The sequence below is a fragment of the Andrena cerasifolii genome, chromosome 10, assembly GCF_050908995.1.
Source record: "Andrena cerasifolii isolate SP2316 chromosome 10, iyAndCera1_principal, whole genome shotgun sequence".
Classification (NCBI taxonomy): Eukaryota; Metazoa; Arthropoda; class Insecta; order Hymenoptera; family Andrenidae; genus Andrena; species Andrena cerasifolii.
The window spans coordinates 10,334,197-10,360,480 of record NC_135127.1 but is presented as its reverse complement, the minus strand read 5'-3'; the positions used below and the strand labels follow the sequence as shown (position 1 = coordinate 10,360,480).

At 45.5% G+C, this 26,284-nt stretch overlaps 1 protein-coding gene and 1 long non-coding RNA gene across 6 annotated transcripts in view; one reads left to right on the top strand and one right to left on the bottom strand.

Annotated features, from left to right (window-relative positions):
* The window catches only part of Mxd (MAX dimerization protein), a 204,904-nt gene that overhangs the window by 3,354 nt on the left and 175,266 nt on the right, over window positions 1-26,284 (top strand). For 4 of the 5 annotated variants that reach the window (XR_013086506.1, XM_076821178.1, XM_076821180.1 and 1 more), the window contains 2 exons: window positions 5,506-5,599; window positions 6,706-6,735. Coding sequence is in view for 4 of the 5 variants with exons in the window: in XM_076821178.1 (XP_076677293.1) it covers window positions 5,506-5,599; window positions 6,706-6,735 (124 nt within the window). In the remaining variant the exon portion in view is untranslated. The remainder of the gene's footprint in view (window positions 1-5,505; window positions 5,600-6,705; window positions 6,736-26,284) is intronic. The other variant, XM_076821181.1, reaches the window with a different exon arrangement.
* LOC143373700 (uncharacterized) overlaps window positions 24,981-26,284 on the bottom strand; it is a 109,306-nt gene continuing 108,002 nt past the window's right edge. The window contains exon 4 of the long non-coding RNA XR_013086508.1: window positions 24,981-25,598. This is a non-coding gene — a long non-coding RNA (uncharacterized LOC143373700). The remainder of the gene's footprint in view (window positions 25,599-26,284) is intronic.

The following is a 26,284-nucleotide window of genomic DNA, read 5'->3' as shown; positions in this document are numbered from 1 at the left end:
TGCGTGCGGTGCACGGTCAGCATCCTGCGACACGCTTCTCTGCGCCACATTAGTGCGTTTTCGGAGCGCTGTCGTTTTTTCACGATACTTGAAAGAAAACAGTAATTCAACTCCGTGACTTCTAATTCTATTTGGATTGCAAGGCTATCTATTTATATATAACTAATAATAAAATGAATATTGCCAAGCCACATAAAAATCTTAAATTTCAAATCCATCGAAATTGGAAGATTTTATTAAATTTCAAGGATTTCTAACGAACACACTATCATTCACTAGTCGCACGCTCTTTCGCTTTATGTTCCTACATATACTGACTTTAAATTCGGAGCATTGAGTTGGAATTATTCAAAACCAAAATCCGAAGTCGCTTCTAACTGTAATAGTATTTGTTTCTTCGACCTACGATTATTGTACAAACTTTCCTCGAATTCTGAACCCTTTTTTTTTAAAACATTCTCCGTAGTACGTGACCACTGATTTCACGACTCGTTATAATTAAACCCACGCCGGTAGGTCTGAAGCGCCCTGTATGCGCGCGTTGTTTTCTCGCGGTGCACGGCGCTGCGTGCGTGTGCCGTCGTGGCTGCGTAGGTCGTATCGCTGAACGCTTGTGCGTCGGTGCGCGCGAGAAGCGGTAACGATGATCTCATTTTATCACTCCACTTATAATACCGCTGCGTCGTAGCCGATGCTGCGTTCCCTCGCGTGTGCGCACCGAATCGCGCGTTATCTCCGCTCCTCCGTCGTTCCTTTTGCATTTCGCGAGCCCGATCGTTTCTATTTACCCTCCCAACTCTCGCTGCCACTCGTATCGCGTGCTCGCCCGCTCGTGATCTCGCCACAAAAGTTCGATCGTTAATGTAGTTCTAATTGAGCCCACATTCAACGTGGAATAATTATCGAGCGAATTAATGTAAATATATTCGTCGACTATTCAGGAGGAAGCGCAGAATCCCACCTCGATAAACATCGTCACATTTTTATGATTCAATCGCCCCTCTAACCCGTTCACACCACATTTAAATTCTCACCACAGAAATCCGATTTAAACGCTTCATTTTTAAGAGGGGATCTAAACGTCCTCAATCGACTGAAAATTAATACTAAAAAAAAAAAAAGAAACCCGTTTAACCGTGGACTGTTTTCGGCTTCGGTGTTACGGCGACCAGCAGCTCGTCGTACGATTTTTTATGGCCTCGGAATCAGGCGCGAGCACCGCTCGTTATCCGATTCGAACGGGTTAAGTTCAGTGTCACGTGACCTCGGCGTGGTACCCGATAACAGATCTCGCCGATTCCCCTGGCTGTCGTTAGGGGTGGAGCTCGTGACGTAAATAACCGAAATGTACACGGATCACAATGAACGCGAGACGCTGGTTTGCATTTTCCCGCGACACCACCGCGGCTCGCTCTGGAACGGGCTCGGTCGAGATTTACGGGGCCGTAATTCTTTCCTGTTTCTTTCAAGATCCCCGCGCGTCACGTACGCTCACGCACGCGCGCGGGCACACGCGACGCACACGTCCCCCCGGTGAACACTCCGAAACAGAGAGGAGCGAGAAAGAGGGAGAGAGAGAGAGGGCGGAGAGGCTTCTTTGTTTCTCTCTTCTCCCTCCATTACCGTGCATCGATCTCTCGGTGGTTTAAGTTCGCGTCACGCGAGCAGGCCAGCTATAGGGACGTTTCGTGTGTGCCCGTTCACGAGCGCAAACTCTTTCGACGCTGGAGTAGCAGCCCCCAGAAAGAGCTTTCCGCGTCGGTTTATTGGCCGCACGTCGGTAAGAACCAGAGAGGCGGAGGGGGAATCACAGGGGGGGCGAATCGTTGATCGAGCATTAACTATTATTGCCCGAAGATAGGCGAGATAAGGCTGTTGCGGTTATATTAATCGGCCTATTTGGCACGGTCTCCCTCGAAAACGCCTCTGAACGATACAGCCGCGTAAAAGAATGTTTATTAGCGTGGAAGCTGCGTCTTGGACTCGCTTCGAGATGTCGAGAGTTCGGTGCTTATCGTTAGCGTCCACTTTTGAGATCGTGGTAGGAGTAAGTCGAAGATTTGTGGTAAAAAGGAGTGAAAAATTTATTGAAATTGCATTCTGTTTGATTAACGTATCGATTAGGTTACTCGTTCTGGAATAAAGTTACGTTTGGGGCTGATAGCTTTCAAAATTCTGGCCCGTAGATTGATTTTTAAAAGCATTCGCAGCGTCAGCGTATAAATAGCAGTTAGATGACTCAGGTATACTAGTTTTCTGGTGACAAATATGCAGCAAGGTTGAATTCCTACGCGCAGTGATCGATAAATCGTTAGGTCGCTGTTTTGCCAGCCCCAAGAATTCTATTATCTACTCTTGCTTTCTACTTATGTGCCGCTCTGGGCTATAGCAGAAGCGCTCCGAGTGTCTAAAGTATCGAAGCAATTGCATTTCGAAGATTTTCTATTTCAACACCGCGCGGAAGGAACGCGTCGTTTAATAAAAGATCTGCTCCCTGCTAATACTTTGCTCGATGACCCACAATGAAAGTCAGCGTAACGACCGGTAATATTTTCGGAGCACTGTCAGTCGAGCGTTTTTATGCCCCGTGGCTAACAGAAGGCCCCGGCCATTCAACAGAGGAGTCACGAGTCTGAATCCTTTCAGAGGTCGTTCGACGCGGCTGTGTTAATCGGCTTCGACGCTCTGATCGCAGTGCGCGCGTTCAACGAGCGTTAAACTAATATCCCAGCCGGGCATTAGCGAATTTCGTCGCGGCACGAACGGAGTTACGCGGCTGTTCGTGTTCACGATGAATGCGTCCCACGAATTAAATTGTCCGTATGCGCAGCCAGAGACTTGGGGGACAGGGGCTGCTCCTAACGCGGAATACACTTTCGTGGCTTGTCGCTACGATTCCCGTTGAATTGCTCCGTTGACGATTCGGCGGGGCGGGGGCGCGTTTTCAATCCTCCTCCCATTTTCCACGGAGGAGGAGGAGGAAGTGGCGGAAGGACGAAGGAAATACTGCCGGCAACGAAAATATAGCGTACCGTATACATTCTTACATATTTTGCGAAATCAACGGGGAAATGTGCACGCGGCGAGCATTTCAAAGAGTTGTGGTTCCATTACGAAGGATTGAAGTTTTAGAATAAATATATATTTTGTTTAAATATTTCTTCTAAGATGTGTACTTTATTTTTTATAAGATTCTATCGACAACGTTAATTAAATTCTTCTTGTATGAGAAATTTCAAAGCGTTGTGTATCTACGAGTCAGCTGATTGTAAATTACATTGTTTGTCTCTGAGCGAGGGGAAAAGGCGGGAAATGCAATGTGGGACAAGGAAGAAAATTTTCTCTTCTCTTCCTCATCTGCATGTGCACAGAGCTGAGCAGAGCGCAAATTTTTATTCCAACCGCGCGTTTCTGACGACTCTTTTCGGCCTGGAGGGTTCCTTTCGTCGATTGCGAGTCGAACGAGAGTAAAAGTCTGTCGCATGCGCCACGGTTTAATAAAATGAAGCTGGCGTAGAAAAATACACGCGATCACTAACGAGCGCAATACACACGAGCCTGCAGAGGATATTCGAGAACATTACCGCGCCCTCTTGCTATCGCGTCCCTACTTGTTCGGCGCGGTCCAAAGAGACCAGGAACGTTTTGTTAATTCTCTCTTTTATTTCTTCTCCAATCGTGGCACGCTTCAAATACCTCGAATGCCGGGGCTTCTTTCGAGTTTTTCTTCGTTACCTGTTTTATTTTTTTCCCCCTCGGGTTAAGTACGAAACGAGTGAATTTCGCGGTACTAGGCGGAAAAAGCCTTCCCTTTAAGGGTTATACAGTGAATGCATCGAAGCAAATAAAGGCTCGAAAATTTTTACTTTCACACCGTCCGCTTTATCCCCGAAGCTGGCATTTTGGGCGCCGAGCTTCGTCAGCGGCAGATTTAATGCTTTCAGCGAATAGCTTAGCGTTAACGAACGAAAAGACAAAACAAAAAAAGGAGAATGCAAAAGGACTAAGCAGAAAAACAGAATCACGGGGCCATTCTTCGCGAGCCTTTGTTCAAAGACTCCCAGGGGCATAGAGGGACGGGTGTCCCGTTTTGTTCGAATTTTTGGAAAAATAGCCGCCTCTCCGTAGCCCTCTCTCTGCTGCTTCTAAAAACGAGTTTCGCCGAGCTTCTCTGCCTTCGTATTCCTCTCCTTTTTCACCCTCCACCCGCCCTGGCTCCCGGTGCCCACCCCGTGCGCAACTTTGGCGCGCCATTCACCGCGCGAATTTCTCTTTTGCATGACGCGCGAGCGCGCGGCCTTATGGTCGTGGCATGCGAGCGAGACGCTTTTCTTCTTTCACGGGGACAGATGGTCGACGTCGCCGCGGAGCGCGTGTTCTTTTTCACCGACTGCCATTAAGCCTGTTGTACGATGACGAGGATCGGGCCGAAGACTCGCCAAAGGAGGCATTTATAATTTACACCACTCGTTATATGGCGACTAGCCTTGCCTCGGCGTCCGCTTTTTGCCCGGCGTCCTTACTTTACGTCCTCCCTTGTCCTTCCACTTACATAATATCAATATCCTCTCTGATCCTCCGAGTAGAACATCCTCCTTCCTCGCAGAGCACGTATTTTCAGTAACTTCAGCGGGGAATTATGGCCTGTGATTTATTTGCATGGGCAGGACGAGCGAAGGATTTCTAAAAAGAACTTGTGGAATATTTCGATGGATTCCTAGGAGATTGCTCCTGCGGCTGTTCCCGTTTTCCGAAGTAGACATTTAGGCTTCTTTTTTTGTAGTTAATCTGAAAATTAGTTCGAGTCCGAACTCAGCGTTTTCCTTTCCCTAACTCCCCAGAGTTATCAGTTTCTCCGCCCTTCTGAGTAAATCCTAACCCCTAAACTCTGCTCCACGCCGTTGCTGAAAATAGACGCGGGGACGTCTCTCCCCTGTCCAGATTCATAATCGAAAACTCAGCAGAGATAAAAAGTTCATCATCCTCCGCTCCACCTACAAATCAACCCCTTCAGCATCACAAAAGGTACAGCCTTCCCGTAGCTCATCGTTACTGGAACGTCGACGGCGCGCACCGTGGAAATCTCGCGCGAAACTTCCTCCCCCTGGCCCCGACACCGCCCCGGGGCTGTTACGTTTTCAAATTTATTTGACGGCGAATCGGTTGCTCGCGTCTGTGCGCGGCGTTAACTGAAATCGCGCCGTAAATTCCGCCGTTTCCGAGGGAGCGGCGGGGGATGGCCGAAGCCGTGGATCGCGCGAACCAGTGTTTGCGCGAGGGCTTTAATGCCGCAGTAAGTTACGCTGGCAAGACAGAACGTGACTTTATTCCGCCAGGTCGGCGGCCGTGTACGCGCGCTTAACGAGCACGGGGCCCGGCGAGTCATGTTCGCCGCGCGTTTTTTCGCCGCTCCGCGCCGCGCGCCGCTCGGAATTCGAGCGACGCCAGGCGACGCGCAGCTCTATCAGGGCTGTGCGCTGATCGACGATTGGTTTGTCATTGCAGAAGCTGAACATGGCTACGCCTCGACGATGCCGATACCCGATGATATGCGGACGGTCACAAAAAGGCCAAAGACGAAAAAATCCCAGGGCAGCAGGTGAGTACCTTCGTTCCTCTACCTTGCCTCGATACTTCGCTTCCCGCTCGTGTCGGTTCTATTTAATGCCACAGACCGTTTCTTTGCCCTTTCTTCGTTTTTAAATTGCTCGAAAGCTGAACACGAGCTGGGAGCACCGGGGGCTCTTCATTTTCATGGCATTCGGGGGTTTGGTAATATTGTGGGAATTTGTGGATTGTGTGTTAAGTATCATTGTTTTGCTGGAAATGAAAATTCAGCAGGTGGGGGACGTTTTGTGATCAGGCATTTCGAACTCGACTTCAGGATTTCCGTTTTCAAGGAAATTTTATATTCTTGCACTCCGCAAAGTGACCGAGTTTAGGAGCAGTTCAACGATCTATCACAGTAGGTCATTCACGATCGCAAAGATCAAGATTACAGTACGTCTTGCATCATCACTCTTCACAATAGACGCTCGAACTTTCGATCTTCGGCTTGTTAACTGGTATCTTGTTGTATCATTCGGCTCGTCAACAGCGTGTATTTTCAAAATCACTCCATTACGCGGCCGCGATTCTGAAGTGGCCACGCTCGCGACCTTGTTAGTCTTGCTCCGAAACACTTGTCATTCCGCAAGTTACAAAGCGTAATTTTCCATAAAAAAAAAACAAATGTAACGAAGCTTCGCTTGTCCTCGACACGATGACTGATTTCTTTAATAAACTAGCATTCGTTCTTAGATGTTGGAAAACAAACTCTATAAAGTATGTGTTTACTTTGATTAAAATTACGATGGTCGTTGTACGAGATAATAATTTAGTAAGAATACTGTGAAGAATACATTTCTTTTATCTCAGGAATTTCGTTTGCGATCGTAAATTATTTTCAATTTTAAGCAACGTATATTTAATACAGTGTAATATCGACCATCCATCGATCGTCACTTATTTCTATCAATTATCGTATATTCAGATAATCGAGGTATCTAATTGCCTGACATTCGTTTCACCATTGAATTTCGAAAGAAAGCTTGTTTCCTCGGTGAGTTTAAACTCCTCGCGACTTTAAGTCTCTCTCTTCTTTATCTTCGCGAGTAAACTGTTTCGCTGCTTTGAAGTCTAACAAGAACGTTCTTTCCATTGCAGGACTACACATAACGAGCTGGAAAAAAATAGGTGAGTGCTCCATTCATTTAATTCACTTAATCCTATTTCAATCTGCCTATTTGTTTCACTTCTATACACATTGAAGTACACATAGAAACACTGTCGGACGGATTCTAAAACTTTCGTGCCAACCACTTCGCTCAAACTTTTCGCATAGATAGGGCACGTGGCGTGAAAGAATTTGCAAAACATAAAATTAGAAAAGCACATATCCACAGAGGATTCTAGGAGTAACTCCTGATTAGATAGGCGTTGTTATTTTAATCGTAAACAATTTACAAATCAAATCAGGTGTATCTTATACCGGTAAAAAGAATAATGGGAAGTAATTTGAAAAATCATCCTCCCATCTATTTTGCACACTATTCCCAGCTGAAACGAAAGCTTCACATTTGCCTGATTATCAGGGAATTTCGGTGACAATAATATTTACCTTCCCATTAACGAAGTATCTACTTGGAAAGCTGTTTAACGAGGGTGGCGAGTGAAATACACGGGACTCGTGGTCTTTTTCCCCCGGATAAACGATGGTCCCCTGTTTGGGCATCTGTTAAATTGGGAGCAATTTACGGTTATCTCGCGTCATTGTTCGCAGCGGATAAAGGACTCCGCCCGTTAATTAACATGCGTGATACGTGTGATTAGACGCGACCCTTTTACACATCGGGTCAGGAAAGTTCGAAATGGAGCGGAACAATGGCCGACGAGACGGTCGGTGGAGCAGGTTTCCAAGGGTGGCTGTACTAACCCCGATTGTCGACGTGATTTATAAGTCACCACCCGCGCCCCCGTTCTTACTCCCCCCGTGGTCTATGAAAGAGGAACGGTCCACTAGACCGTGCTGATGAGATCAGGCAATTTTTGGCTTGTCGTTCATTTATAATACCGACTGGAACGTCGAGGTTAGCTCTTAGCCATTGACATTTATATATATCCCTACAGTTTCCACCCTCCCCATCGTTTTCAACCCATCGTTCTCCCTGCCGAATGGATGAATCTGAAGCGCCACTAGCGAGCAGCAGAACTCACTCGCGCGACGGGGCCTCAACCCCGGCTGGCGCGTGCACCGATCGCGCGCGTCATCGGCAAAGTCGCGAATTCACGTTTCATTTGCGAATTTACTTTTGCGCGAGCCCGAAGGGGGTCGGCGGTCGTTGGCTGCGTTGCAAAGGGCCTGCGAGCGATCCAAAGGTTAGCGATGCGTGTTTCGACGCTAACGGATTCGTGGGCTAGCGGCAGACAGGCCGGCAGGCGGGCATAGAGCCGAGAGGGGCGGAAATGTGCATAAACGTAAAAAGAGGAGAGGAGAGGGGAAAAAAGACAGAAAGGCCGAGGCTTTGTTACTCGCTTGTACACCTTTTCGCCGCGCGCCGGGGACACAGGAGGACGAGAGCTACGGCCACGGTAGAGCACACAGAGAGAGAGAGAGAGAGAGAGAGGGAGGGAGCAGGATAGACGCAGGGGGTTGGGACAGAGAGAGGAGAGCCGTGGGGAGAGAGCCTATCGATTTTTTTTTGTCCCCAAGCGACGAAAGTATGACGGGAGGGGGTGGTGGTGCGTGGCACAGAAACGGGCAATGTAAAAGCCCACCGCCAACCACCCCGTCACACCACGTAGTTACGTTACGTAACCAAACGCAGCCACGAGACTTTCACGTACGTACGTGTACGCTGCTCCGCGGAATACCTGGCAGACGTGGCACTTTTCGCATGGTCCCTGATATTCAACTTTTCGAACCCGCGGCGGGAAACGCGATTCCCTTGGCTCGCGTCCTGCGAGGTGATTTTGTGGATGAAGGTAGCCCTTCCTTGCTACTGTGCTCTGTAAGTGGGAGATGCGACGGTGATTAGTGTGTCGAATTTCGAATCACTTTTGGTGGTGCTGAGGAAAGAGTTTACAGAAAGGATAGGAGATTCGGTTTGGGCCAGGTTGGAAGGATACAGATAAGCAGCAAGTCGAAATCGATATACCCGGAAAGAAATCCAACGCCGAACTCCAATAAGTGAAGTTCGTTCGTGGCATATGGCTCCTCATGAACGTTTCATCCCCCCATACAGTGGAATACGTACAAGCATAAAATAAAAAAATTTCATCCACAATTTCAGGATCGGAAAGAGGTCCTCTGAATTTAGCTGTATAAAAATCATCAATGGCAACTGTAAACCGTTGACTTCTTAACAATTTATCTGCCGCTCTCGCGTGTACGCGACTTCACGATTACTTCGCATGTGGACCGAGAAGATGAATGCTATTAATCTACCAAAAAAAAAGAACTTGCACGTAACGTATTAAAAAGGGATTTCACGTGAAGAGGGGCCTTTTCGTTTTCGCGTGCGGTTGTTTTAGAGAGCTCGCGAGACGTCGGTTGGCGTGCGTGCACGGTAATTTCCGATGGCAATAGTATGTCATCAGAAGTACGACAGAAGGCCTTTTTGAGGGTGCATGCAAAATGACCGACGTGGACGTCGCCGCCGCCGCGGTTCACGCATGGTTTCAGGGCTAGAGGTGGACGGCGAATAATGACAGGAATTTTAATTAATTGCCGTAATAACGACCCACCGCACACACGCTGCGCGCGGACAATGAATTTGCATTTGTTTTCGCCAACGGATCGCGGCGATCCTCGTCGCATCAACCGGCTTGCGCGCGCGCAGACGGAAGCACGCGCAATTGGAACGGAAAGCGGACATTTTTCCGAGGTTTTCGGTTCTCGCGCTTTATAAATAATAGACGTGGCGATGCTCGCCACTGTTATCGGTGTCGGGCGTTTTATTTTTACCAAGCAGCCGCTTGCGTATTTTCGAGACCGCGTGGAATCATCGTCGGGGAATCATGCTTTTTGTTTATAATATCTGGGTATTATCCGAACACGCGAGATAATGTTTGATTACTACGAAGCGCAGATTGAACGCTCGCGTACCAAGAATATGAGTCTCTCCGCGTTGGATATCTCGTTACGCCAAGAGCCGCTTCCGGTGGGAAAGATTCGTGACCGGTTGATACGAAATAACCACACGGTGCCTGCATGTTCACGAAATGATACTGGTGCGGGGCTCTTCGTTGCGCTCGGCTCCAAGTGAAATTCAAGAATCTTTATTTTCTCGCTTCCGGGATCGTGGATTCGGCGAATCCAGCGACACGCCGCTTGCTACGTAACAGGGATTCTTTGAAGGGGCTGTTCTGAAATTTATCGGAAATAAACAGTGGGAAATCTTTTTTTTTTCTCGCAAGAGTTTCTGGAATAGTTTACTGGCGCAACTCTTTTCACTATTTTTCTGCATGCCGAAGTGGATCGCTCGCCATTCTTGGCATGCGTACACTCTTTGCGTTCACGAGAGAAATGTGTGGGGAAGGGGAAATTTCGTTATTCCTAATTTAACAAATTTATCGATTTTAGGTTCATAATTCAATTCATCAAAATATAAGAGTTGCATCCTAGCAGCGAGGCGCCGTTGCACCCACCTTCCTTCATTTACAGATAATGAATCACACACTCATTGTTCCAGAAAAGAATGTAGGTTACTTTCTGAAAAGAAGGATAATTAATTCGCAATAAAATCGACGGGAAGCCCCTCAGCGTATTCCGCCGATGAAACTACAAACATCTTATTCCTCGAGCTGTTCAGAGAAACCGAGTCAAAGGAATCTGGTTATATTCGAGCTTAACGGCGCCACTAAAAAAGTTCACTGTAATTGTAACAGCGGCAAGCGAAACCACGTCGATCGTTGCGTTTACATTCGTTTTTACGGCGCAAAAGTGATTCTTATCGCGCCTCCATCGTCGCCGTTACATTTCGACGAGAGGATTCGACCAGTGATTTACGGTTGCGCGCAATTTGTTAGGGCGCGTGTTTTAAGATCGGCAGTCGCAGGGGGCTGGGGGGGAATGGATTTACGTCGGGCTCCGCAGATGTTAATTTCCCAACTGTTGCTATTTACGACGACTGGCTAAAACCATTTCAGCGCCCGGTCTCGCTAGATCCCGAAACAATGAAATTTTAACATCCCACCCCGATGCTCGTCTACGCGGCGAATTAATCCTGGAAATAGACCGGAGCGTGTGGAACGGTTCGATTTAAATGGTGATTGTCGTGTGTTGAAAAAAAAGAACGGCGCACGAATCGAAACACCTGCTTTTTAACTCTTTGCGATAGTACGAAATGTTTGCGCATCAATTTTAGTCCGGCGAGTCTCTTGTTTGGGGTATGGTACTAACTTTTATGTATCATGTATATAATACAGGTTTATTCAGTGTGTCTTTTTATTTAATTCAGAATTGCTAGAGTAGACTTAACAAAATAATCAAAGACTACAAAGGGTTAATATAATGATGATGATAATAATAATAATATTAACAGTAATAATATTAATAGTAATAATATTAATAATTTTAATATTAATAGTAATACTATTGATAGTAATAATATTGATAGTAATAATATTGATAGTAATAATATTAATAATTTTAATATTAATAGTAATACTATTGATAGTAATAATATTGATAGTAATAATATTAATAATTTTAATATTGATAGTAATAATATTAATAATTTTAATATTAATAGTAATAATATTCCTAGTAATAATATTAATAGTACTAATATTCACAGTAATAATATTAATATTAATAATATTAATAGTAATAATATTAATAGTACTAATATTCACAGTAATAATATTAATATTAATAATATTATTAGTAATAACATTCACAGTAATAATAATATTAATAATATTCTTAATAATAACAATAATTTTTTATTGTACCAGTAGACGTTAAGAATAATACCAAGATAAAGCAACATAAATACATTTAAGAAAGCAAAAAGGAGAAAGTTGTAAAGATCGAAGTTCGATAACGTATGTAAAAGTAAAGTGCAAAGGCAAGTAAAGTAAAGTGCAAAATATCGTATTCGATGCGTTCGTTGGTGACGAATTGCAGTTACCAGTGACGGCGTGATCGCCACCCGGTAAAACGAGAATGTTTACCGTCTCAGGATGTGTTCTCGATTGTTCTGCCTCCTCTTTCACAATATTTGCTCGATAAAAAGTGAGGTGATAGTACATTTTGGGAACGAGGTTAATGCTGCTGCGCAGTGTTTACTCTGTTTCTATCGGAACGTTTTGCACGCAGTTCTGGCGAGTACCACTCACCGTGCGAAGGATAAGAAGTGTTTTATCGTCTTCTGTGTTTCTTCCTGCGATGAATATGTATTTATTGAAATCAGTATTGGAAATGAGAGGAGCAGCTTCGGTCGACGAAAATAGAATGACGCATCTCGAAATGGTATTCGAAGTTCTTGAGAAATTTCTTTAAGAAGCAACAACCTATTTTATTCCACGCTTTTCACTCGCTTCTTCGTGCAGATCACAGAGTACCTATCCTGCGTGAAAATGATACGCGCGTAATAAAGAATTCGCATCTTAATCACGGGACAAACAAGTCGAGGCTCGCGAAACCGCGGCCTCAAGAACGTCGCGCTTCGCGTTTTCTTTCCATGGGCGATTGATTTCGCCCGTATGCCGAGGACACCGGGAAAAGTGGGCCGACACAGGTGCGTGAGTATGCAACACGCGCAGTAAAACGTGCAAACGCAGGGGCCAACGACACGCTGTCCTAAATTTGGCCCGATGCAGCGCGTCTAAAATAAGTGTCGCGGTGTCAAACTTTCCACGGAGACGTGGCGATCGGCGTCGATCGATGGTTCCTATGCTGTGGACGTCCACGTGGAAATTCCCGCTGGTTCTAGTCTTTCAGCAGGCTTGCAAGTGGCTAGCACAAGTGGGAAGCAGCTTGGTTTCGATGGGAAAGTGTTTTTCATCCGGGAATCTTGTTATATAAAATTTCTTTGGTACCCAAAGCCGCGGATCTCAAAACTGTCCTCAGTTCTCATGCCCCAGGACCTGAGCCATGTTTCCAGTGAACTTTCGACGTCAGTATGGAAATTTTCAAGTCGAGTCCAAAGTTTATTTCCATGTAGGACTCCTGTAGTATTCAAACCTGAAGATCTGAGAACTGTGTTCGCTGTGTTCATCCCCCAGTCCCTGGGGTATGTTTCATGGGCGTTTCATCCCCAGAAGCATGTCCCCAGGATGAGGACTAGCGTTCCCGGGGTACCTGAGCTAGCTCACCAGTGCTGAGACCGAGCAAGTCTCAACTGCGAGCGTTCTGTGAGCGTGACAGCCTCACCCAGGCTTAATGGGGAGCGAGGGTGTCGGTGATGGGGGTTAGACAAGGGAATTTCCTCTGTCTGCCTCGTGGAACTGTGCAGGGGGTCGAGAATTCCCCTTCGACTCTCGAGCAAGGCCGGGTGGCAGTCATCAGCTGTGAGTCGATCGTCCTAACAATTGGGGTTGGACTCGCATGGACAGTGGTGATGCCCAGAGATACACCGGCAGTGGCCTCTGAGCCTGTTGGAACACTTGGTTGCAGAAATGGCACTTCTATCAGCAAAACTCGTGGTTAGAGGAACGAAGGTACACCAGCTTGATGACTCTTAAAAATTACGAGCAACAGTTTAGGTTTATAATAGCACAGAAAATGAGAATTACTACGTATGTATAGAATTGAGAAATGCATGCGAGCTTTTGTCTCGAGTATAACGTTCCTCAGACGCAAGGATCTCAAGAGATCCTGCCCGAATCCTGCTGCAAATATTTGATACTATGTAACGCGAATATTTCATTCATTCCTACACCCGTTACGTTATCTGCTCCCGTCGATAATACACGGTACAATAATTGGACGAATCGCAGCACTGACCACGCTTCCAGAGGTCGAACAATAGACACACGGCTGTTAATAAACTTAATGTCTACCTGCCGCGGCGACACGCCCGTTGCATAACGCTAAACAGTTACTAACGTTGGGTAATTGTAGCTAACCGACGCCTTTAGCCGATGGACACAGAAGGATCCTCGTTACGACGAGTGACGAACAATGTTTGCTCGGCGGAGCATCCAGATCGGTCATTTACGCGTTGTTATATTATCCGTCGCAACCAGCGTTCCGTATAAACACGATCCTTGAACAGACGCGGACTTCGGATGACATTCACACTCTTCTCGGTAAATTCAACCAAAGTAGGAACGTATAGTGACTTCGAAAAGTAACACTAGTGGAAGTGCAGCATATTTGGAATACTGTTGGTAATTTGGAATACCGAAGTATCTAATAAACTACTAACGCTATCTAATTTGTAACACCGTGGATAATAGGGGCTAATGACCTGTTAACTAATGACATTTGTGGATGAACCGCTATTTTGATATTTTTTCGACTTAATCTGCAGAATAAGAAAACGTTAATCTGCAAAACTTTTTCACAAAGTATTCAATTGTTCCAATTATGGTTAAAATATGCCGAAACTTTGGAGTTAAACACTTTATCTACTCATTTGCATGTTCCTTTTATGGTTCCGTGTCAGTTTTGCGATAATTTCAAGAACACAAAGCGTGACATGAAATTTTAGGTTTCAATGCCATGTTGCTAATTCGGAATACCGAAGGTATTATAATTATTTAGAATATTCTAAAGTTTAGCGATGCTTTTGTTTCACGCGTAACAAGCTACCGGTTTGGGCCAGCTCTATTCATTTATATTTACCTAAGATTGTTCCTATATTGTGATTTTTGAGCCTGATTAGATCACGAAAGAAATTAATTTTATTATCTACCTGTTTTTTTTTTAAGCTTATAAAGTGAAGGTAAATTGGAATACCGGTATTTCCTGTCATTTTCCGTGTAGAGCAAACTTTCAGTTACCTTTTTTTTTTATTATTACTGAGAATTTGAAATAAAAAAAGTTTATTAGTTCCCTTTAATATTATGCAGTTGCATTTGTTCCCATCTTCGGCCGTAATTTTTTATTCGTCTTAAACAAACTGGTATTCCAAATGCACTCCTAGGCGAATTTGCCAAATTGGGCCCTGTATTTATATCTAATACATATATTTAAAATTTTTATTTCCGATCTTTTATTCGTAGCTTAAAACATTTATAGTACAACTTGCAATACATAGGTATCTCATTTAAAACTTTATATTCAAAAATTCCAAGTATGAAAATACCATTTTGCGCCCCTGCTCAACTTTATGCCCTACTCAGCTGTTTAATTTTGCCTTAATGTTGACTTCGCAAGATAAAAGCGTTCGATAAGAATGCAATCAATCGCTGCCAGAGAAACAGCGATAATTGTGCCCCACGCTGCAAGGTCTCTAGCAGGGCCATCCAAAGAAACTGTTCTGAGGTTCCACTGCAGATTTTCGATAGCCAACTGCATTTTCGAGCACCGTCGAAGTAAAGGGCACTCTGCCGGCAAACCAAAGGCTGGAGCCTTCGAAAAACTAACCCCGCTAGCGAAAATTAAGCCATGGCCAGGCACCGTCTGGAGCAAGGGACGATTCCTGACCAATTTGAAATGCATTGAATTTTTAAGCGTCCCCCTTTGTGTCGCTGCTGCGTGTTAGAGGCAACTTCCGGCTAAAGCTGCGCACGCCTGCGCCCCGTTCGCGCGACGTCACTTCTCGTGACAATCGTTAATTCGCATCCGCCGTTAGCCAGGACCCAGCTAAGTTAATTAATTTCCCGTAATCGCGCGAACTTGGACGATTTCTCTGGGCGTTCGAAAGAGAGGCTTCCAGGGGTCGGCATCGAGAATAAATAACTCGGGCATTCATCAAGGAGAAACCTTTGCTCCGTAATATTGAATAACAACGGCACAGAGTGGCAGGGGAGGGGGGAAGGAATTCTCGAAGCTGTTTAGTTGTTTGCATTCGCGTTCGCAGTCTTTAATTAATTCCAGCCGCTCGACGAAAGTCGGAAGCGATTTTTGTTGCTGCCCGGGTCCCGGTAAGTCGGGTCGCAACTTCTGTCCTCTGACGAAAATAAACCTTGGGAATCCAGATGAGGTACCTACTAAGAAAAAATTCATCATTATTTGTCACCAAAAGATTTCAACGTCGCGCGATATCTTCTTCCCTTTTATAACTGATATGTATCTAACAGTTGTAATAAAACAACTTGATGGACAATCTAAAGTCAAGTCAAACATCTTCGCAACATTTCTACCAACAATCATTCGCCGAGCTTCTGCTCGCAGGACACAAAGAAAATAGTATATCTTTTTAATAAAAAGCGGTCTAAATTACGAGCGTCTTGGGAACGAAGAGGAACGCGATCCTGGCGGGAAGAGCCGCCGTGCGTGCACGCGCAGTCGGTCAATAAATTTAGATTCGCCCGCGAAGATACAGCTGTGTACGTAGCCCGTTGCATGCATTAGCGGGAAACGCAGGCGGGCCGCGCATACGTAAGTGCATACATCTTTTAAATCTGATAAACGCGTGTACTTACGTGCGCTGCGGCGATGAAGCAGTGTAAATGCACCGACGTGTCCCAGCTACGCGGCCCGCGGAGCGGGTGCACGGCCAAGAATAAACGATCGATGTTATTTGCGCGCGGTCGGCCCGATGTTAAATTAATTATTGGCCGCGCAGGCGATACACGCCGAGCGGGCAGATATTACGTACGGTGAAAATTGCTGAATGAATATTCAGCGTGGAAACACGACGGGCCCGACGCGACGAATTAGTCGGCGGGCGTACGCGCCGGGAACTTTCTAATTGATCGCGTCGCCGGGAAAAGCGGCGCTCGTGCAACGTATTTAAATCCGCGAACGGGGAGCGAATCGTCGCGATACACTGTCGCGAACGTGGAAAGATAATCATCGCGCCTCGAGGCGGGGGTGGGTGTAATTAACTTCGCCTGGATGGAAGTGATTACAGAGGGAACACCTCCGGTGGCTCGACGATGGCGATCGTTTAATTTTAATCGCGATCGATGGTACATCGAAAGTAATGTTTTCTGTAAATAAGATAACGATTATCGGGAAGGCTATTCGGAGCAGGCTGTTGCGCGCTGAAATGTTAATTACATTACGCGAAAAAATATTGCTTTATCGTCGCCGGAGGTGTCGCTTTCTCAGGAGAAACATCGTGTTCTCTCTCCTCTTCTTCTTCTTTCTTTTTAATTCATGCGTTGCTTTATCTGGGAGACGCGTGCAAAAGAGGACTCTTTGTTGCATTAAAAGGGTATCGTGACGTGTTAATCGCGTTTCGCCGCTGGCCTCGGTAAACAGCGGGTGAAGCTGAATTTCGATCGAGCTTCCTCCAACGCTGCTTGTGTACTCATTTTCGATGCACATGCTGCGTTTCTTTATCGAACCGTTCTCATATTTTCGCGCGTATCTTATCGCTTTATTGTCACCCACGTGACGATCACGTTATTGTAAATTCTCGGCCGTTCAATAATTCTTTCGAAAACAAATGACGCGGCGGCTTCGATCCGTCGCTAATTAATTGCGCTCGTTTTTTCGAAGCGTGTTTTGCTTTAGGGTCAGTGGTTTTGGGTTAGGTAACATCTTTCGGTACACAGTATTATTAGGAAACAGAGGAATCCTGCACAGTTAATTGTATTATTAATCGTGATCGCATATCTTCGCAAATAAAATCCTCGAAATCTCAAACCCCTCAATCGATATATTATTAATGACGAATCACGTGGCTCCGTTTAAATTATGCAATGCTGTTCAGATTCGGTCTTCGTTAAAATCAATATTATGTAATAAGCAAAGCCTGATTAACCGCGCGCTAATCAATACACCGAACCGACACCTATTTAATTGAATTATCCGCCTCGTCGTTATACATTAAACGTATTGTAGGGCTTGCCTGATTCATTACCATTAACTACATACATGCATATCCACCGAGTTACGGAGGAATTAATTAAGCTCCTTGTTCGTTGAAATACACCCCTTGAAATCTTTTCCTGAATCTATTTTTCCCGTAGCAAGCCTTACAATTCCACTTCAGAGTAAAACGCCATTTTGCGTTGAGTGCGCCGCACACATTTTGGCTTCCCTTCCGCGAAATTGAATTAAAAACACTCATAGACATCGTAAACCGATCGGGCCCTCGAACGTTTTTCGTGGCTGGTCATTTTTGCTGTAGTTACAGGGGGGAAAAAACGAACGCGCCACGCCAATTACCGGCGAGTTCGATAAAAGTGTTTTTGCACGCAACTACAAAAGAGCTGGCTCCTCGCTCCGCAGAGTAATCACCTGGCGACGTAACCAGGCCAAAATAGCCCTGCCACGTTAAGTAATACGGCAACGATGCGTGACAATTTTGCATAAATCGCGCGCCACCGCGGCCTGCTCGGTATCGTGTCGAACGATTTAGCGAATCGACGCGACAAACCCTTTGCGCGAGAAAGCAGCCGCTTCAAATGGCGAACCGTGTTTGAACGTGGGCATCAGAATCTTCAAGGTTGCTTTTAAAAAAAGGGCTATTCATCAGAAGTTTCCACTTAAAAACTCTAAATCTGGACAGGAAAATTAAAACAGGCTCTGAATAATCTTGGAATCTATACGCAGATGAAATCTACCCTTAACTGATCTTCATTGAAAAAGGAAGTGGTCCTGAAATATCTAAATTGGGACAAGTTCAACGGGTTGGTAGATTTGAAAATACGCTTCAGAATCTTCCTAGCAGATGAATCGTTTACATTTCCTTTAGTATCACCCCGTACGTCCAATTATTGTTCCATTAGATCCTATCCTCCTGTTTCGTGCATCGTGTTCTCAGAGAAGCTAATTATCGTTTTAAAAGCTGCTGGTAGTAGGTACATGGAAATTAGTTTATTCCTCCATATCCCTCGATATCATTCGGTACGTGCAGTCCCTCTTCGTAAGGCCGCCATTAAGGGGTCAGAGTGCGTGGATTATCGTCTCTGCGCGTTCCAGCTTCAAGGATCTCCTGTCCGCGAGCGCTGCTTGCCCGGAGGAGGTGCCGGGGTGCACGTTCTGTCGAATCGTCCTTGACCCTGAAGCCGAGCTGCATCCTGCCCCGTGCACTTCGCAGAGGACGTACACCGCGCCTGCGTATCGCTTGCCACCTTCCCTCCATCCCTTTCTTTCCATCCCAGCCGCTGCGTTTCCCTTCTTCCCCTGCTTCTTGCCTCCTACACCTTCTTTTCTCTTTCTCCCTCGTTCCGCGACCACCCCCGCCCTCGCCGGCTCGGTTATTCCAATAGTTGATCTTCCACGTTGCCCGAATGGAGGACGAGCGAGGTAGCGCAGAGGAGGCGTTCTTTTGCTAATAGCCGTGCTTGAAATTAATTTCGAGCATGTATAATAAGTGGAGATATCACGAAGCGTTATGGGCTACTGCGAATTCTGCTGTTTACTCTCCAGCGCTATTCGCGCAGAGTGCTCGGGTGGTTTCCTTATTAATTTTCTGATTAGTAAATCTTGCAATATTCTCGCTTTAAAATGGCACGCACGTTTCGAAAGTTGATTCGGGGAGGTTCGTGCAATATTGATCGATGGTAATTAGCATTTTACAAGCTACTAAGTAGCACGCGTCAACTAGTAATTCCGGAAAAATGACACGGTCTGGAAAGTGTAGTGGATTTAGCAGTTGCTAAATGAACTAGAACCACTGATTTTTTCAAAATAAGGGTATTTTATGACATCTGTCAGAGCAAAGTAGAAACCACTGTGATTTCTCGTCAAGCATCGTGCACTTAATGCGAGAATTAAATGGTTAAGGTACTAAATTATTTTCGAAGTCTGTAGCTTCTGATTGCTCCCAGAAACGAAAGTGACACGAAGCAAGAAAATCGCCACGCGTTTACGAATTAAGCAGCCGGTTGTCGATCCGACCCGTCGCGCTACGGGATACGCAGTATTTTTCACGCGCCTGCTGATATCCGAGTTCGTTATCACCGAACGATGAGGCCGGCGCAGCGTCCACTCCAACTGCAATCGCAATGCAGCAAGCTGGCGCTCGTTTATCGCGAGACGCTGCGTCGTCCCTTGTTTCGCAAACAACCTTTCAATACCGAAAAGAACTGATTATGTGGGGGCGAACGAACGCGTTATTGCCGGTCGTGACAGATTATCGGACAGAGAACAGTCGGCCGGACGAAGCGAAGCAACGGGGCAGCCTTGTCCCATCAGGCTTCTCGGAGCGAGTTGCGCCGAGCGACGCCGATTTCGAGGATCCGCTCGAGGGCTTATGTAGCCTCCGCTCGCGAGCCGTGACTTCGCGACTCCTCTTCTGTATTTTCATCTTCGGTTCACGGGCAAGCCGAGGTATTTTTAAATCTTGACGCAGCCGCGAGCCGCCTTGGATCGATGTTTCTCTTTTTCTTTCGCCACGATAACGTAACGCGATGGAAAGTTTAGTGCGGCCAGCCTTGGTTCTGACGCCGGTCCAGCCGAGTCCGCGTCAAGTACCGGTTGTTCTTCAATAAAAAATAATTACCAGGCACTCGTTGAATTCCAATCGCGACCATTACGTTACGGTTCGTCGCGATGGACAGGTTGTCGCCGCGATTAACGACGATTATTCGCTTTTCTCGCTGCTTCAAAATAGCCGCGACGCTGCGACAGGGAATAAAGCGCCCTGATACGCGCGCGACTAAGTTGCGCTTCCGATTTCAGTTTCTCGGACAGCTTCGATGGGACTGCGGGGAGATTAAAATTATACAGTAAAGGATGTTGATGGAGGAATGTGCGAGGTTTGTTGTTTGCGTAGGTAGCTTAGCTGATTTTGTGGACGGTAAACATAAATTGTGAAAAACTTGCGGACCGAGCGAGCCAGCGAAAAACATCGTGGCCACGAATCAAAACACGTTTAAATTTCTATTTCTGAGAGGCTTCTTGGAAGCAAATATCGAAAATTACGACTGCTTCGGCAAGACATACATACAGAAAAAATCAGGAGGAATCTAAAATCTACGCTTTGGATGCTGTAGCGTTCGACAGCTCCAGAAATGTTCCAGCTCTGAGAAATTCAGATTTAATATCGATTATGTCTTTTTATATTCTTCGAAATAATGTTCTTTAGATGGCACACACCTGTATCCTCCTTTGTTAAATCAGTGGTAACGCTTTTTAAATGTTTTTGAGTCCTTCGACTTTCATTGTGGATTTGTTTTGGCAAATAATTTGGAGATTTAATTTCGGAAGCTCTTATTTTGTTAGAAACTATTGCACTAGCATATTAAAGAGGAAGGTCTTGTTTTCTAATTTTTTCTAAAAGAAAGTTTCTTATTGATGGATTCTTTGCACCAAACTCACTCATCGTCACAATATTTCTTCCTCGCGCGCTCCTGCATCCAAAAATGTACATCTCAATATCTGCATTGCATTTAAATTCAGAAAAAAGTTTCAAACGTAAAAGTTACTCATTGTCAGTCTAAAATTGGCCACATGATTATTCGAAAACCCATTTCAATCAGAATTATTATTCCCCGGTTCTAATATAAAAGTGCGACGTCAAAGAAGCTACATATCTCAGAAACGATCACTTTATTTCTTTATTAACAAACTTCTATTCTATTTTATAATTTCCATCGTCCAAGTCAGTTGTCATCTATAACTCTTAAATATACTTCATTGTTCCCCAATTATTTCGACCAGTGCACTCCACGTCTTCACTGAAGCGGGGTTCGAACGGTTCCCCGCGCGTGTAACGCCTCGCAATCGGCGATGAATTCATTTTTCAACGGTGCGTCGGCCGGTTGTTGCTTCGAAATTTATAAGGTCGCCCGATTACGCTATAAATTACAATTTCCTGTGCCACCGCGGCCCTGGAACGAATTGGCGGCTGTGACTGCACTTCGAAGGGTCGCCTCTCGCACCCGCGTGCGCGCTCTTCACCGTCGAATTCTAATTTGTTCCTATCGGCCAACACGCCGGCGAACCGCTTTTTTTTTCACGTTCTGGAACTGTTCCAGAAACCATACCAGCGCCACTTGGAATCTGCAACCTGTAGATACGAATAACCGTGCAACCGGTGCTCCCTCAACCTTCCTTCCGTGTCCTTGGATCATTTACCATTACCTCGGTAGACTTCGCGTTCCGTTCCTTCCACTTCCTTTCCCTTTTAAAAAATCAAGTCACTTCCGAGCGAATCTTCTTCCTATAGCTTCATTCAACGAGCATACGCCGAGGCGCTCCACATATCACAGAGATTAAGGTGAAAATAATTAAGGTAATAATTAGAGGGAAATAATTAAAGTAAGGTTGAAACTAATTTCTGTTAAGTATTCTGGATTCTTTTTTGGAGTTTAGTTTTTTGATGATATCGAGATTTTTGTAACCACAGTTCTTGAGATAGTTACGTACGTACTTGGCTTGGGAATTAATAATAGAACACTTTCGCGTAGGAACGCGACGACTGGGTGCATAACAGTAATTAGCATAATTCGCGATATTTGTACACGGAATCGTTTCTATTCTCGTTGCTCATCGAGCCGCATCAAGGATAATAATATTCCCGGCGGTGTGCGCCCATGACATACGATCAGTTTGTCGATATCGATCATCGATACGACGTGGAAAACACTCGAGCTGGCTTACGTGAATACTGACCTGCGTAAACTCGGCTTTACGTAAGGCATGAATGGAGAAAAATAACGTTCCGTAAGTGGAACGCGACATTTAAGGAAGGGAAACGTCAACGAAGTAACGCTGGACGAACTGTCGATCCCCGAGTGTTTTCGTGTTTCTAAAGGCAGGTACACGTGTTCTCGAGCTTGTTCTTCTGACTGGCGGAAAAAGATTCACTTATGTAAGGTCCTTAGGAATCTGTCTCTTGCGTAAGAGGGGCATTATCCGAAAGTTAAAGAAAGAGCCTATTTTTAAATAAAAGCTGTGGCGCAACAACTACCGACCGGTGATGATTTTTAATATCGTCAATTTGTTCCTACTCGGAGCTTTGTTTACGCAGCTTTTCAGTCGGGTAAGAGATAAGCTCTGAAAGTAAATTCTGATTAATTATAATAATCCGTGGGTGGTGCAGTTGTGTAATACGAGTTGAGTAAAAGTTAGCGCGTAACCGTATAACTATGGTACACAGAAACTTACAGTTAGCCTGGAGTTAATACGTTTTGTAGATAATAAGTCGTTTTAGCTCGGGTAGTCGGATTTCAGATTATCGATGCCAACTCTTGTTTGGGTCTGTTTTGAGTGAGTTTTGTGAGAATATAAATTAAGGAGGATAAGTTTCTTTGGAATCCAGTTTCAGGTGCTTAATTTGCATCCGATGTACGGTGGGTCGTTTTCAGAAGCATCGCTGCAGGGAAAGCTGCTGAGTTATATTAATTATTTCCACAGACGTGTGTCGATTACTAAAAACGTCATCTTGACGTGTCAGCACAGGCTGCTTTTTGCCACATGTGTTCTACGAACGCGAGAAATCGCCATCTGTGCAAACTGTGGCACAAAAGAAGGCAACCGTTACGTTGCACATCTCTTTCAAAGAAAACTCGATAGATTTCTAAAGTCCTTTTCCTCGAAAACGAAGCTTATTACGAAAAAGAAGGTAGGCACTCTAAAATTTCGTCGCCTTCTTCGCTTGGAATCTCTCTATCCCTATTGTATTATATTTTAGGACACCTTGTATATTGGGCGATACGTGTTTCGATTAAATACTTCCACCTCTCGATTAAAATCAAGAACATCTTTGCATTTAAATCTACAAATTAAAAATGATGTACATCAAAACATACTGACATTCTTTAATTATTTTCGAAAAATATGTTTTCCATTATGTTTATATTTAAATCCCATTCTAAGATATTTCCTCAGGCTCAAAATTTGTTTTTTTTCCCAGAAAAATCTGACATACCTACAGATACTTTCCTCCTAAATACTTTTATATTCATAATCCACTAGCAACGATAAATCCCCCTGCTAGATCCATTTACCAAAAGAACCTTCCCTTTACAATTACCCAATCTAATTAATATTACACAATTTAAGAGTCCTTAGAGAAAACACTGTAGGTGCCAAAATTCAAATTCTGTACTTTAGTATTACAATTGGCACGTGTAACATTTTCCAATAATTTTTTTTAAAATTTTGGCACTTGCAGTGTTTTCGACAAGGCCTCTTTAATTAGCTCCGAGCGCGTTCAAAGCAACTCTGTTCCCGAAGGCAATCACGCATTGCCACCCACCATTTACTAGCACTCAGCACAATTCCACCAACGTTACACGCATTTCGTGCGCACAGCTGCCGCTCGTCGACCATGGTCGCCACGAGAAGGCGAGCCGTTCCCTTCTGGGACACCCTGTACGCAGGACGACGAACCTGGGGGCGACGGGGCAGGGGATGGAACGGGAAGGAGCGAGAGATTCGCATATCTAGCGTGCAACGAAAGCGCAGGCATTAGGGACGTTGGACCCTTGGAGCCCTCTCCCTTGCACGCTGCTCAGCATCGCCACTTTGAATCTCGTTCACCTTGAGCTCTGTGCTGACCAGGGGCTCTCATCCGCGCGAGCATCGCACGCTGCTGGGCTCTGCCGTTAGACGGTGTCGGTTAGCAACGAGATTAGATTTTTTAGACACCGCCAGATAATATCGAGGAGCGCTCGGCGCGGCCGCTGTTACGCAAGGGACGGTAGCCTAGGTCACGCACGTTGCCAAGCGGCGTATGCAAAAAGCCGAGCCGAGGGACTCGTCATCGTGCCGCGGTGCCCGCGACCACCCCGCCTGCGCACAGGGCACCATCGACGTGCAAACGATTCCTCGGGAGCGCCTCGCGCGACCTGTCAGCGGGGACAGTTCCGCCGCGATGACACGATGGATGGGTGATAACAGAATGGGAGACTGTTGTTTTGGCCGAGGCTGCGAGTCCGCGGAGATGATGAAACACTGGGTGGGAGTCGTACAGCCGCGGTGATCGCCTACCTGTGGTAGAATCCTGTGCGCGTGACATGGTATTTGTTTTTGCGCTCTGAGGACGTGGACGTAACGGCGCGGGGAATAAATGATAGTTAGCTCGTTTAGGGAAAGATTCCCTGGGACAGCTAGCAGCAGTGTTGCTGGTGTGGCAAATTGGCGGAGAAGTGAAAATGGACTGGTACTGGATCGAGACGGACTTGGTAGCGAGTTAGTAATAAATTTCAGCCGAAGTAGAACGAGACCGAAACTCGTGAAGTGGGATCAAATTGAGGCTGAAATGGAGTGTGGAGCTGAGCTGGTGTACTTATTAGGGATTAAGTAAAAGATTGCGATAAAGTTTTTGGGTCTTTCAAATAAGGATTTATAGAAATTGCTCACGGAGTACATTACAGAGATAAGACAGGCAAAGTCTGCTTCATTGAAAATTGTCTTTGCTAACAGACTATATCCAAAATGCCGCACAATCGGTGTGAAAAATGTCCCAGAAGCTGCGTCCATTTTAGAAGGACTCAGTACCATTATCAGTCACCTAAAATAGTCAAAGAAGAACCTACCAAAACATCCTGTTTCCCCAATTTTCTTCTCATTCGACATTCTTTCTGCGCACCTTCCCAGCGAATTTCGATCGTTCCACACGGCGTCCTAGAGTGACGCTGGACGGATCGGTCCAGCCGCGCGACGGAAACCGATATCGTTAATTCCCACAGCGAAAGAAGGGGGGAGAAAGATGGAGGTGGCGAAGAAATCGGAGAGGAAGAAAAATGGTAATTAAAACGAGAGCGCACGGCAGGCCTCGGTTCGAGTATCGGCTTCCCGGTCCGGTTTGAAAACGATACCGACGTTCTCCTCCTTTGTCCCCGCGTTCCTGCGCCCATCGGCCGTCTCTGTTGCTCGTGCACGCCGCCCTCGCACACCCGCGGCCGCGCTGCACTCGTTGCCTCTGAGAAACACGTGCCAGACTTTTAAATTCGCTGGCAAGGGGATACGGTAGATGTTGTTGGCTCTCGTGGTTTTCGCAGTTATCCGCAGAGGAAACGGCGGATATCCTATCTGCCAGCTCTCGGCCGTGTTTTCCAGACGTTCCTCTGTGTTGACGCGAGCTCGGACGTACCTGCAAGAATATGTTACTCTGTAATGGACGGACATCGCGAAAATTGTATCACTGAGGGCGGACCGCGAGGAAGACTTTATTCTGTTGGCAAGCTGATTGCAAGGTATAACTGAGCGGGGTTTTAGAGTCGCATGGATTGGTAATGGAAGTGGATTAGTAGCAAGATGGGTGGCAGGAATTGGAATCGGAGTGGAATGATACAGTGGGTGGCCAAATTGTTATACTCAAACAAAAGGGTTTGAGATTTTGTAAGTTTAAGCGATGCATCTCTGCGAAAAATGGTCGCAAAAAATATTTAAAAACACATTTTAACGCTTGAAGTTTCTAGTTTTTGAATCAGGGACATAAATTTGTTTTCATCCATTATGATACTGTTTTATTAAGACAAAGCGCAGGAATTGAAGTTTCAGAAATTTTTGCCTGAGTAGTTTGAACGTATGCACCGGCCAAAATTTTTTTTCCGGAAATCCAACGACGAGCTCTTATAGAACAAACATTTCTGTTTAATTTCGTTTGTTTGGTTTTGTTGTATGATTTTCATTGGCCCAGTTATTCGCGATCAAACAAGAAAAGATACTTTTCACTTTGAACACCTATAACTTGCGAACTCATGATCGTAGATAAATTTTCATGAATGTTTTGGAAAGCTAAGAAAGTTACCTTTCAGAACCTTTAGTTTCCAATTT